Source organism: Anabas testudineus, chromosome 9 (assembly GCF_900324465.2).
Source record: "Anabas testudineus chromosome 9, fAnaTes1.2, whole genome shotgun sequence".
Classification (NCBI taxonomy): Eukaryota; Metazoa; Chordata; class Actinopteri; order Anabantiformes; family Anabantidae; genus Anabas; species Anabas testudineus.
The window spans coordinates 13,766,889-13,780,105 of record NC_046618.1 but is presented as its reverse complement, the minus strand read 5'-3'; the positions used below and the strand labels follow the sequence as shown (position 1 = coordinate 13,780,105).

The 13,217-nt window shown below is 39.3% G+C and overlaps 1 protein-coding gene across 1 annotated transcript; it reads left to right on the top strand.

The window, feature by feature from the left end:
* The first annotated feature begins 2,587 nt into the window (after positions 1-2,587).
* Positions 2,588-8,826, top strand: opn4xb (opsin 4xb). Its single transcript, XM_026343635.1, has 9 exons — positions 2,588-2,754; positions 4,961-5,094; positions 5,241-5,444; positions 5,659-5,830; positions 5,983-6,144; positions 7,309-7,416; positions 7,515-7,686; positions 8,102-8,248; positions 8,434-8,826. Exons 1-9 carry the CDS (start codon positions 2,588-2,590, stop codon positions 8,824-8,826), a joined length of 1,659 nt encoding a protein of 552 aa, XP_026199420.1.
* Positions 8,827-13,217: the final 4,391 nt, after the last annotated feature.

The following is a 13,217-nucleotide window of genomic DNA, read 5'->3' as shown; positions in this document are numbered from 1 at the left end:
GCAGGGATTCAAACTCAGGACTTAAGCACCAGTGCAACCAGCTGATTCGATAGTAATTGACTCACTGACATTTAAAATTCTGACCTCCATTGTTCAAGGTCTGCGTTTTCCATCAACGCAAGGTCATTCATGTAGATGACATGGAGTGAAACAAAGGGAAAACAATTACAGAATATGATTTTAATTTTAATTGTAATTTTATTTAGATTTAGTTCAGGATCTGACTCTTTCATCGTTCTCTAATCCCTCTGTTACTCAAGCACATGACAAGTGGCCTTTTAGTCATGGTCAGTGCAAAGCAAATCAATGTCAAATTTGACCTCACATATGTATTAAAACGTGACTTTGAAATGTTCACATCCCCTTTTATTCTGTGTAGTGTTTTAACTTATGTTTAAGTATCAGGTCATAATGTACTGTATGTGTTTTAGTATATTCTCTGCTTTAAGCTTTAAGTTTAAATACATCATCATATTTGATCTCTGATCATCATAAAAGCTCTTCCTGCTCTTCATATTGCTGTAGATATGTCCCTGCTGTGCTTGCACGTAAACATAACAAACTACTAACTATAATTAGGTCATCAAGGCCGGCAGAACCCTGCAACTTGTATTCAATCACTATTTTTCACGTCCCTCTACATCCTTCACCTCTTTTTGTCACCATGTCCAGCAGCATGAAAAGCAATGACCAGTAGATGAGGCATGTGTCTGACCCATGTCCTGAAGGTAGTCATAAGAATATTATTAGAAACCCGGTTGATCTTCCACGTTTGGTCTCTAAAACTGATTCTGATTAACTCAAATTATTTTAATGTTTTAACAAAGTTAAAAATAATTGTGTGATTGCTGAAAGTTATAAAAAAAAAAAACTTTAAATGCTACAGTGATGAAACTTTGTGGAGAGCTACCCTTCGCTGAAATGCGTCACATACTGCAAACATGCCTCTACAGCGCCACCATGTGGGCAGTTATTAGTTTATGCCTCTTTTTTCCTCTTGTTCTTTGGAAGCCTCTGATTTTTTTTTTTAAAACACTCTTTTGACTCCCTATTCATCATGCTGCATCAAATCTGGTACATATCCTATTTGGATCCCGGATTCAATGGCACCACCCAATCATCAACGGTTCTTACCGTTGTCCTGTAATTTCCTGTTGAATATGTTTGGACGGGGTCTTGGGAATTTCAGTGGCGTAGCTCTTCAATACAAATAACCAGGCAAACTAAATTTGATCACATTTTATTTATACAGTACAGGTCAGTATGTGCCTCACGGGGCTGAACAATCTGTACAGCACACGACACACTGTCTCTTGAATCAGACAAGGAAATCTCCACAGTACAACCTTTAATGGGAAAAACAGAGGAGGGATCCCTCATCTAGGATACATAAACAAGCAATAGATGATCTCTGTACAAGAAGGACAAGATTATTAAGATTATAAGAATAATCTTCAGTTTCTTTCAAGGTTTAAAATGTACCAATTTGTAAAATAACATTATTTAATCACTTGGTGAAGTCAAATTTTTGTTTAATCAGCTGTATAAGTTGGGAGCGGGAAGCCCAGTTCATTTGTCTGTCTTCATTAGTGATCTTTAAGAGTCTGTGCTGTGTGTTAGTGACACAATGATGTCACTGCACAGTTTGCACTGTTTGGAAAAGAGAATATGTGTGTCTTTGCTCAGCATGCAAGGGTATTTACATGCGTTCAGGAGGTTTAACAGAGCAGTTAACTTGTTAATGACTGTTGTGATCACTGCTCTTGCATACTGGCAGAAATCAAAAGACGAAAGGTGACATGAGTGAGTGAATTTCTAGTTTATAAATCCTAATACATGTTGGAGCTGAAATGGCTGTTGACATTGGCAGTGCTAGTGAGCATCATGTCTGTTATGTAAGAATGTGGTAGTTAAAGGGTTAGAGCTCAGGGCCGGGCCATAATACATGATGGGTTGGTAGGGGGTGGGTGAGAGACAGAGGCGAGGTAGGCGCTGCATTGGAGGACAGTCAGAGAGAGTGAGGATGAGCAAGAGTGAGACAAGGGGGCAGGGTTGACACAGAGCAACATGGGAGAGTGAGGGAGAAGCACATGAAGCGAGAGAGGAGAGGTTAGGAGTCGCTAGTTGGCAAGATAGTCAGAGACAGGCCACTGATTCAGAGCCTGGTGCACAGCTGGTGTGAAGGATGAAGAGGCTGCAGGCTCACATTGAGTGTACGGACAGAGAAAAGGCGCAATGAGCATGGGATTTAGTATATTGGAGAATGTTTTCAACTCAGTAACCAAAGTATCAGACAGGAAACTTTTGGACACTACAGGTGGAGGACAGGTGTTTCAACTGGAGAACAACACATTGGACGTTGATTTGGAGATTTGGAACATTTTAGTACAGGGATTTTCTTAAAGGCGTAATATTGACACAACATTTTGGAGATCACCTGGTTCTGTATTTAGTACTGTATATTTGGATTGTGTTTCTTGTGCAAATGCTGCTATGGAAGGTCCACACAAGCCAAATGAAGTGGATTACAAACGGATACGCCTATTGCATTCGGTCAGGTTGGCAGTCCTGATGAGGTGTTTGAACCATGTTGTCCACTGAGAGCATGGAGTCAGAGAAAACACACACCCAGAGCAACTTTTTCAGCAAGGTGAATGTGCCTGACCACGCTCACTACATTATTGCTATATTCGTCCTTGTCATCGGGATACTGGGCATCGCTGGCAATGCCCTGGTCATGTTCGCCTTCTATAGGTGGGTCTGTGTGACTGATTTGTTTGTTTGCTTTTTCAGATTTTGTTTATTTTTTACTTATTGTGTGTATGTCTCTGCTCTTCTTCCCATTCAATTTTCTCTAAATATTCAAATTTCATCAAACCATTTTAAGGTGGGGCTCTCTTTTGATCAGAGCCCTAAGGAGAAGTTTATAATTTAATAGTCTAATAACAGATTACTACGGGGGGCATAACTCCCATCGTTAGATATTCATTTTGCTAGATATTCATTTTATTCAGGAAATAAGTAACATTAAAGTTAAGACATTCTTATTGTCTTTGACTCTCCTTTGCATCAAAGAGGTTTCCAAAGAAACTTGCTGTTATCAACTAAATAATCTTTCCACCTCGGTCCATATCATATTACAAGAGCGAGCACCAGTAGGTTTATGCGAGTCATTAATATGATACAACACTTGTTGTACAGTATACAATCTGATACATGTTCTGTGCCCTCTGTTGGATTATCTGCGCAGGATACAAAAGTAAGTTATCTGTAAATCCCTAAGTTGTACAGGGTGAAATCTGCTTTATGTGTGCCGCGATGTAAGTGATACTCTCTTCATTATTTATTTGAACTTATTAAAGACTTAAATGTCATATTAAGCTATATTTACAGTGTAAATTGGGATATTTATACATTTACACAAGGACAGAACCTATGTTTGAACAAGAACAACAAAATACTGCCCTAAATTCCTGATGTTTCACTAAAGAAGAAAATCCAAAAAAACGTGTGGAAATCATTCTTATTTTTTTAAATTAAAGGGTCCAATAAACTGATTATTTTATGTGGGTTTTGCATTTTACATGCTTAGACTGACCTAGATCTTTTAGCTGCATGGCTGTGGAGTCTGGTGGAGGCAAATTTGGTCTGTACCCTTTAAAATTTGTATAGAACTATGGGATAGAATAAAATACATTTTGGACATTAATGTCTCTCATAGTGCAAATATGCTTCTGCACAACAGGTTCCATACTTGGACTGACTTAAAATCAGAGGAAATATCATCTGAAATAACTAATACAGTACAGCGACATAGTATTTTTTGGCATATAGAAAATATTTAATAATAACAACTCAAACTGAATGATAACGTACTTTGTGTACCGTGCAGTTGAAATCAGTCATTCAAGCAACAGGCGATGTTAAAAATTAAAGTTGACCATTTCAATAGAAACAGAAATTTAACATGTAATTGTAAATTAAAGTAAGTCAAAGAGGGAGCCTTTATTAATGTGTTTATGTGTTTACTTTGTTGTTTCCCATTACTGATGTTAACATTCAGAGGATCTAGGTCAGCGAGAGAGCCAGTGTGTGACTGTGTGTTTGTGTGTGTACACGTGCTTTTCTGGGGATTGTCAGGACCTTTTTACGCTCCATCTGTCCATCACTGTAGCTGGGTCTTCTGTTGTGTTGTGCCGACAATTCGTTTTTACTTAATCAGAAAGTATGTTATGTATTCCAAGAAAATCCATCCACACACAAACACACACAGCGCGAGAGTGAGGAAGACGCTGTAATTGTCTGTGCAGTGAGATGTCACCCGACATGATGATTTTCCAGGAATGATCACATGAGAAATGCTCTGGTTATATGCACACACATGCACAGACACTTAGTCTATCAAACACCTCGATACACCCGCTGTGATGTAACAACAGCACATCACACACACACATATTGATAAGCATAAGAAACCAGATTATGTGGTGTTAAATCAGGGTTGGGGAGCAGTCACTTTTAATTCAGGAGACACAAAAACCGAGTTGAATCGATAAAGAGCTGTGGAGGCAGGCAGCTGGTCAATGTGCTGCTTAATCAAGCTGATATGAATGCAGGTTCACACAGAGTTGGCTGGTTCAACAAAGAGCTTGTATCTGATTACAGCTGACACAGTACGGAGCACGCTGAGTTAGGACTTCAAAAGAAACGCAATTAACTGAAAACTTCCTTGAACGTATTTGATATTTATTGCATTAAAAATCAGATGTTAGCAGCATGTGCCATTTTGAACAGCAGTACGGTTTACGTGTGTAATGTGCAGGCATCTTCCCTGTTGTGGGTCTGTAACCCTCCTTTTCTTGTTATAATTTTCTTCGTAGTGGGTAGTGTACATGACTGTATGTACATGGTTCATGTTAACCGTCAGACACCCCCTTTTCTTCCCTGTGTATGTGTCTAGTAACAAGAAGCTTCGTAACCTGCCTAATTACTTCATAATGAACTTGGCGGTCAGTGACTTCCTCATGGCCTTCACTCAGTCCCCCATCTTCTTCATCAACTGCCTCTACAAGGAGTGGGTGTTTGGCGAGATGGGTAATTCTCCTCTGTGTCTTAATGCAACATGTTCTTTTAATTTAGCTGTTAGCTTTACGTTCACGTCTTTTCAGATGTCTGAAAGACAGAGGCTGTATATCTGAAGACATTTTTAAAATATGTTTTCATGTGGTTCTTTCCTTTAGGTTGCAAGATGTATGCATTCTGTGGCGCCTTGTTTGGCATTGCCTCCATGATAAACCTGCTGGCCATCTCTATTGACCGCTATCTGGTAATCACAAAGCCCCTTCAGTCCATACATGGGAGCTCCAAACGAAGAACCACCCTGGCCATCGTCATGGTCTGGCTCTACTCGTTGGCTTGGAGTCTGGCTCCTCTGGTTGGCTGGAGTGAGTTTCCATACTCGGGTGTTTTTTCTGCCAATGCTTATGAGGCAGTTTAACAGAAACAGACAGAAACAGTCTTGCTTTCCTAGTCTTAGTCTGATATTACATGATATTAAAATGAGGACAACCTGGTGTCAAACATCCTGTAGATCACTTGCTGATTTGACCTGATATTACTTCCTGTCATAAAAAACATACATACTTTCTCCCCTCCTAGGCTCCTACATTCCTGAGGGCTTGATGACATCTTGTACATGGGATTATATCACATACACGTCGGCCAATAGGAGCTACACAATGATGCTCTGCTGTTTTGTTTTCTTCATTCCCCTGGGAGTCATCTTTTACTGTTATCTCTTTATGTTTCTAGCTATAAGGAAGACCGGCAGGTACTGTAACTCTCTCCTCAGAGCACATGTACAGTGTGTGTCAAGAAAAATCTGAATCAACTCAACTTTCCAGCATCACATGAATGAGTATAAATTAGTTTCAGAGTCTAACTCTTCTTTTATTTGCCACCTCTGTCTTGCTCCACCTAAAGGGAGGTAGAACGTCTAGGGACTCAGGTGAGGAAATCCACCTTGATCCAGCAGAGGTCTGTTAGGAGTGAGTGGAAGCTGGCGAAGATTGCTTTTGTTGTCATTGTGGTTTATGTCCTCTCCTGGTCGCCGTACGCCTGTGTCACAATGATATCCTGGGCAGGGTAAGTACTGTAAGAGTTTCAGTGCCTGTACAGTACATTTTAGATTCTATTTTTATCTGATGCATGTTTTATCTGCTGTTGTGTTGTGTTGTGAGACTCCAACACAACTTTATTGGAATAATGACGTGAATGATGTAACAAATGAGTGCTCAGTATAGACTATGTGCTGTACAGGGGACACAGTAAGACACACTGATTTCACTTCCTGTCATAGGTTAATGATTAGTATACTTGAAGCTTGCTATTTTGGAACAACTCATTTTATTCTGGGTGTATTTAAAATATATTTAATTTACACAGAACACATTTTAACTACACTAAATAAATATTATGGAAACATTAAGTGCAAAGTTAGTAAGTTGAACTTTGAGTGTGCTGCTATTGAACCATATATAACATTATAGACATAGTCTCACTGAATATGATTTCCTCTGTAGTGATGATGATGCATTTCTCTTTAACACACTTAACATTGTTACAGTATGTTGAAAACATAGTTATTCAAAGTTTATGGAATAACTGAGGAATCCAACATTTAACGGATAGGCAGCAGCATGGCAGTAATGCTAAACTTCCTGGTTCTCTTGTTACACTTTGCCTTTAAGTAGGGATTGTGTGCTGGCAGATTATGTATAAATCTCCCCAAATGGTGTTCAGATGTCATTATGTAATACTGTTCCAGCTAAAGCCCAGGTACCCTTGGATGAATGGACTACAACAGGCGGTGAAGTTGCTCATATGTCGTCTGTTTATTCAAACAATTGCATTCACTAAACCACATGTCTCTTCTGGGACATACAGTAGGATGGGATGTAGTTATGTAACTCTGAAATCACATCTTCTGCTCATTCACAGGGGAAAAGCAGCCTAGCACACACACACACACACACACACACACACACACACACACACACACACACAAAGCACACAAGATCAGATAGACTTAACCAATCCTCTGTGGCAGCTGGCATATTTTAGCTAATCCCTGACCCAATATGCCCCTTTATTATGTTACAAAAATAAAGCGATAAAATGAACTTTGACTTGGGATGAGCCGGTTGGGTTGTCTTGCTACAAACAAACAATTATAGACTAGAAACTGAACAAGATTATTTCAAAAAGCAGCAAATCAAAGTTTTTGTTCTGTTGGTCTGTGCCATCCAGGCATGCCAACATCTTGTCGCCATACTCCAAAGCTGTCCCTGCAATCATAGCGAAAGCCTCGACTATCTACAATCCCTTCATCTATGCTATCATACACAACAAATACAGGTAAAGGATGAATCTGTTTAATTGTGTTCAATTTTTCAGCCGAAATAATTAGAAACTTAATGCAGTCGTCCCATGTGTTTCTATTCTGTGCTCATTAGGATGACTCTGGCAGATAAGTTTCCCTGCCTGTCATTTCTGTCTCCCACTCCCCGAAAGGACTGTACCTCCTCCTCCATCAGTGAGTCCTCTTACAGGGACTCCGTCATGAGTAGACAGTCCACAGCATCGAGGTCTCACTTTAATACAGCTCCGTCCAATTCCACTGACATGGTAATCGTACATGATATTTTTCTCCCATTAGTCATTCACTATTCTGTGAGATGTGTAGTATTTCCTGTCGCCTACCTGAAGCAGTTTTGCTGTTTTTTTTAGAGGCTTTTGCATAAATATTATGTACAGGAACATACATACTTGCTATTGCATACTATTTTGCTTAGGAAAGAGGGAAGACACGTTGCATTACATGCAAAATATCAAGACTGACACTTTTTTATGCATCTACCAAAAAGCAAAAGTCAACATTATGGTGCTTAATCTTCTCCAAGAGGGCTTGTTCATGTCTTCATTTAAATCACATACCAGAAAGTTTAGATTATAAAGAATGATGAAATGAGATAGGTCAATTTTGAATCATTTAAATTGTACTTAAATTGGTTCAGCTGAGTCAGTTTTGTCCTCTTTGCAGGTATTGAGAGATGTAGAAATGGAGTCTTTGGGCAGAAGATCAGGCGGTTCCTTCAGAAGCATGTCATCGTACACTCGGTCTTGCAGAAGGACGTCCTATAAGAAAGAACTAGAGAGAAGGATCAGCAAGAACCATGCAGTGGAGAAGGTTAGAAAACTGCCCCCCCCCACCATGCATGCTTGGAAGTGTTTGGATCATGATAATTTAATTTGCATGCATCATGCATCAGTTTTTATTTGTGTTTGCATATATATATTGTGTGCGTGTGTGTGTGTGTGTGTGTGTTATTATTATTATTTTATTTTTTTATGTTTATTTTTTTGCCTTGTCAGCATCCATCTGCCTTGATTGAACCATCAAGCACCTGTGAGCATGAGCTGGTTTCCAGCTCTCTGACCATTGCCACTCTCCCTCTACTAGCTCTTACCAGGAAACGCAGTCAGAGTCTGACTGATGAGGTTTCAGGTTCGAGGGGGAAGAGAGGCAGCGTCCGCCACAAAAGTGAATCTTTTGAGTGTCTGAGCTTTGGAAAAAAAACATCTACTGATCCCAGGTTGCCTCAGGGTGTTCCACGCATAATCATTATCAGTCCAACGTCTGAGAGCAGCCTCATCAAGCAGGACAGTGACTGTTTGGAGGAGAGCGTGGATGCAATGGAGAACAACGTTTTTGTCAGCCTAAACTTCTCATCAGAAGTCTTTGAAGCAGTGGAGCTACTCTCTTGACCAGCTGAACAGTAATTGCCACCAGATGTCATCTTATTTATTTTAATATTGGACAACAGGCTACACCCTACACTTCTCTCACATACTGACTGTGAACCAAGTGAGAAGTCACTGAAATGAATCATTTACTGTTAATCTTCAGGTTGCTTGGATGTACTTAAAGACGTCTATATGAAGTATAGCCTCCATATTCAGTCCTCGTCTTGTGGTACTTCTGTAGATCCTTTAGGCAGTGTGAACCCCTCCATCTTTTCAGCAAGGCAATAGTGTAATGAAATATTTTCTTTGTGGCGGCTTCTCATACAATATATACACTTTGGTGTAAATGTTCCACTGTTTTCTTAAACTATTCCCGTTAATAGAAAAGGTAATTGTAGTATTTTTGTTCTAAATACCTACATTTGTTTCTAATTCTTGCAATCCATTGAGTCAGGGCAATTTTCAGCATAGTATAGCAATTACTGCAACCAGAAATGTGTTTTTGCAAACAGACTTGACTTAAAAAAATCAAGTTAGTGAGTGATGGTGAGATGTTTTTATTATCTGCAGTTTACCATTGGGTGCTTGTGTATGTGTTTGTTATGGGTAGGCAGGCAGCATTGATAGCATACTGTTGTTATAGGTTATGACATGACCTCTGTCATATTGAATCAGTCCTCAAACACAGTTTTCACCAACAGACTGAAAAATCTGTCACTTTCTTTCACATTGGCCTGACAACACCAAAGAGAGACCAACTTCCAACGCTCGCTATGTAAAAATACAAGGTTGAAAAGATAGTTGTAGCCTCAGAGGAAAATCTCTGCTGCAGGTCTAGTTTAGAGAAACATTCCCATTAGTGGAACACGCTGCAGACCTGCTGTGACAGTCACTGCAGTGCAATTTGAGAGACTGTACGTCTTATTTTTTTTACTTCATCATAACTTTTCTTTATTGTCATGTGTTCATGCCACACTGAAGATTGTACAATGGTCCATACATGTGGCATACTGTTTTCTTTTCGTTTGGGCTAATGTGTGATTGTCGAAAACATCACCTCTGCAGCTACAACAAAGTTTATGAATTCATTTTCAGCACTGGTCATTTGTGGCCAGAGGACGTACCTCACTGTATACGGACACATTTATTAATTTGTGCATTGTAGAAACTGGTTGTGTGCATAATGAAAAGATATAAAGTGATACAAAGTTTTACTGTTGTCATTTTTGTTAAAATAAACATTTAGTTGAAAGAAGCTTCTGAAGATGCTTCATAGTAAAACATGATTTAACATACCATATTTGCAAAGGCTGAATTATGGTAATTTCATGTGTAATGACTGTGGACAGCCACTAGATGGATGTAGGGGTTTATATTTCTAAAGGATATTGCAGCTTTTCTCTAAGTAGTGTCTCTGACAGTGCAGTCCTCTTTAGAAAGGAGAGAACGAACTCACACTACAGTATGTTTTTTTTCAGTTGCTAACAAGCATTGGTCCAATCTGAGGTCACGTTGTCAAAACTCTTCGCACAGTCAGCAAAACCATGTGGAGTCCATGTGGAGCAAACTGTGAATCACCTTTCATTGCTTTCACACAAAATGCATTCAGTAACCACAGTTCTTAGACCCCCCCCCCCCCCCTCCCCCCCACACACACACACACACACAAGACTAAACCTTTGCAGCACATTTTCAAATGCTAACATTCTTAGTTCAAAACAATTAAATTTAGCTCACTTTATTTAATCTCTGATTAGATAAATTCCACAATCTTTGACCATGTGGTGAATCAGGAACTCACTTTCAGAGAGGCTGGTTGAAAAATCCTTTTGTACAAGCGCAAATACCCTAGTTTGTGATAAAATGCTCATTTATATATATATAAAAAACAACATTCACATTTTGAAGGTAAAATGTCTTTAATGTAGTGTGTCTCTTGGTGCTAGTGTTGTGGAGGAACAAGCTTCTTTTGAGACGTGTGATTTGACTTTTGGAGGAGACACGGACTTGTTTAACTTAGATGCATGTTCGTAAAGAAGTAAGCGCGAAGAGTTTTGAAAATGTTGTATCAACATATCGACCGATGCTTGTAAGCAATTAAAAAAAAAGAAAAACCTGCACATGTTCCACATTTAAGAGGAAGCTGTCACCCAAACATGCCTCTTTCTCTCTCTGTGTGTGTGTGTGTGTGTGTGTGAGAGAGAGTTTACATCATGCATCGTGCAGGGAAACACAAACGTGTGCAGTGAAACCATGCAGGGCTGTTCCCACCTGAAACCACCAGATACACAATAATATGTTAACAAGCATAACTGGCCTCTGATGTAAGCCATACCTGGCATGAGCCCTGTGTCTGCGGGGCTTTTATATTGACCCCGCCCACACGCTCACGCAAGCAAACACGCACAGAGGTTTAATACAGTTATTAAACAATTTAAATGTGCTCACAGTCTGTAAGGATGTCTGTGAATTATAATATAAAATACTCTACTCCCCCTCTTTACGCAATAAAAGACATTTGCAATCAGGATGAAATGAAAGTCCCGCTGGTGAGGCCACTCTCCGGTCGCGGTGAGTGCGTGATGACGTAGATGCCGCGCCGCATAAATAAAGAGCGCCACGAGTTGCGGGTGGACGTCAAACAAACGCAGATCTGTGCGCCGGCACCGCAGCAGGAGCGAGGCACCGCACAGCTACACGGTGGGTAACGTTACGCACATGGAGCCCAGTGAGCCTCTTTTAGATGACTGATGAGAAATGGTGTGTGTCGGTGAGGTTAGTTCGGTTGTATCAGGTGCCTGGTGGACAGTTAAATGCTGATTGGTGAGTAAATGTTTAGAGAGAGCAATGGTGGAAAACATGATCAGACTTTTTACTGAAGTAAATATAATAATAAAAACAACAATTCAACCTTATTTAAGTAAAAGTAGGCAAAATACTAAATGTAAAAATATTGGTACACAACCAACTCGGCTCCATCTTGTTACACTTTTAATAATGATAGATTATTATTATTATTATTATTATTATTATTATTATTAATGCATTCATTGTGTTAAGATGAAATAAGATGCAAGTATTATTTTTAATTAGTAGCCTATTGCAGTAGGGCTATGTTTACAGTAATGACCTGCATTGCAATGTCTTATATTAGTAATAGTTGTCAGTAAAAAAAGTAACATTTTTATTATTAAAATGTAGTCAAATAGTAGACCAAAGGTAGCTAAAATGTTAGTATTTTAAAATAGTAAAACTAGTAAAAGCATCCCTGTATGTGGTACTTGAGTAAATGAGGAGGTTTATGAGAATGGACTCCATGAAAATAAATAACAGAAGGACAGAACGTAATATAAAAAGGATATAAAAAGAAACAGTTATTTCATATACCAACATATGAAAGTGTCGGGGGGTGGGGGCGGGGGGACGACGAGGTATGCTCGGGGTGGGGTTGTATTGATGTTTGGTCATGCTTTAGTCTGTGCTGAATGGAGCACATGCAGATGCTTTGAACTCCCCTTGAGACCCTGCTGATACTAAAGCTTTGCCTCTGGTCACCAATATATGGGCTGGGATGGTAGGTGGATTTACGGATACACGCACACACACACACACACACTTCAGCACTTAAACACAGGTCACAGGTCACAATTTTGATTCTTTAGCATCCATCATTGCATAATTAATTATGCATCAAGTCCTGGGACATCATGACACTGGGGCTTATATAATGAGTGCAGCCTGAATGAGGTATAGCTATCAACAAACTGTCAAATCTGAAGCACCGTGAGACGGCAAACACACATACAGTTCATTTCTATCTATTATGTAATCAGGAAACATATAGTGCATCATCAGTTATCTGAGGGAAAATCTACAATATTTATTTAAAACAACATATATACATCTAAAAATAACTTAAATGTTAGAATACATACTAAACTTAAGCTATTAAATATGTTGTAATCATTATGTTGTTTTGGCAGCATACAAAGATTGATTGTAATTTAACTTTTCTACACAACGTTCTTGGAGCCGTCTCAACACTTCCTGCAATTAGTTTTCATTTTTCCAGTTGAGAGTGGTGGCCCCATTCCTCTTATGCATTGCCTGGTGGGAAAATTGTGTCTATTAAGTGCACTCAAAATCTCAGCAGTAGCCATATGCACTGTGTGTGCCATTTTTCGAGTTACTACATTTTATGTGTGTGACTATTGGTGTAAGGTTTGTCGTCAGCCAGATGCTGAAGGAAAGGTTATGGTTCATTCTCTGCTGAGCATTATTATGCCTATTGAAATAATCCCCCCACTTGATTTTAATTTATTCTCTAAACAATGTATTTATGCCTGATGGTGGCGCTAAAATAAAGTTCACTGCTGTGTTTATCACTCTGTTTCAATAGGAGATGGAAGGAA

Coding starts and splice junctions, on each gene's coding strand:
- opn4xb (XM_026343635.1), top strand. CDS start 2,588: ATGTTGTCCACTGAGAGCATGGAGTCAGAGAAAACACACACCCAGAGC. Junction 2,755..4,960: donor GTCATGTTCGCCTTCTATAG/GTGGGTCTGTGT, acceptor GTATGTGTCTAG/TAACAAGAAGCTTCGTAACC. Junction 7,687..8,101: donor CGTCCAATTCCACTGACATG/GTAATCGTACAT, acceptor TCCTCTTTGCAG/GTATTGAGAGATGTAGAAAT.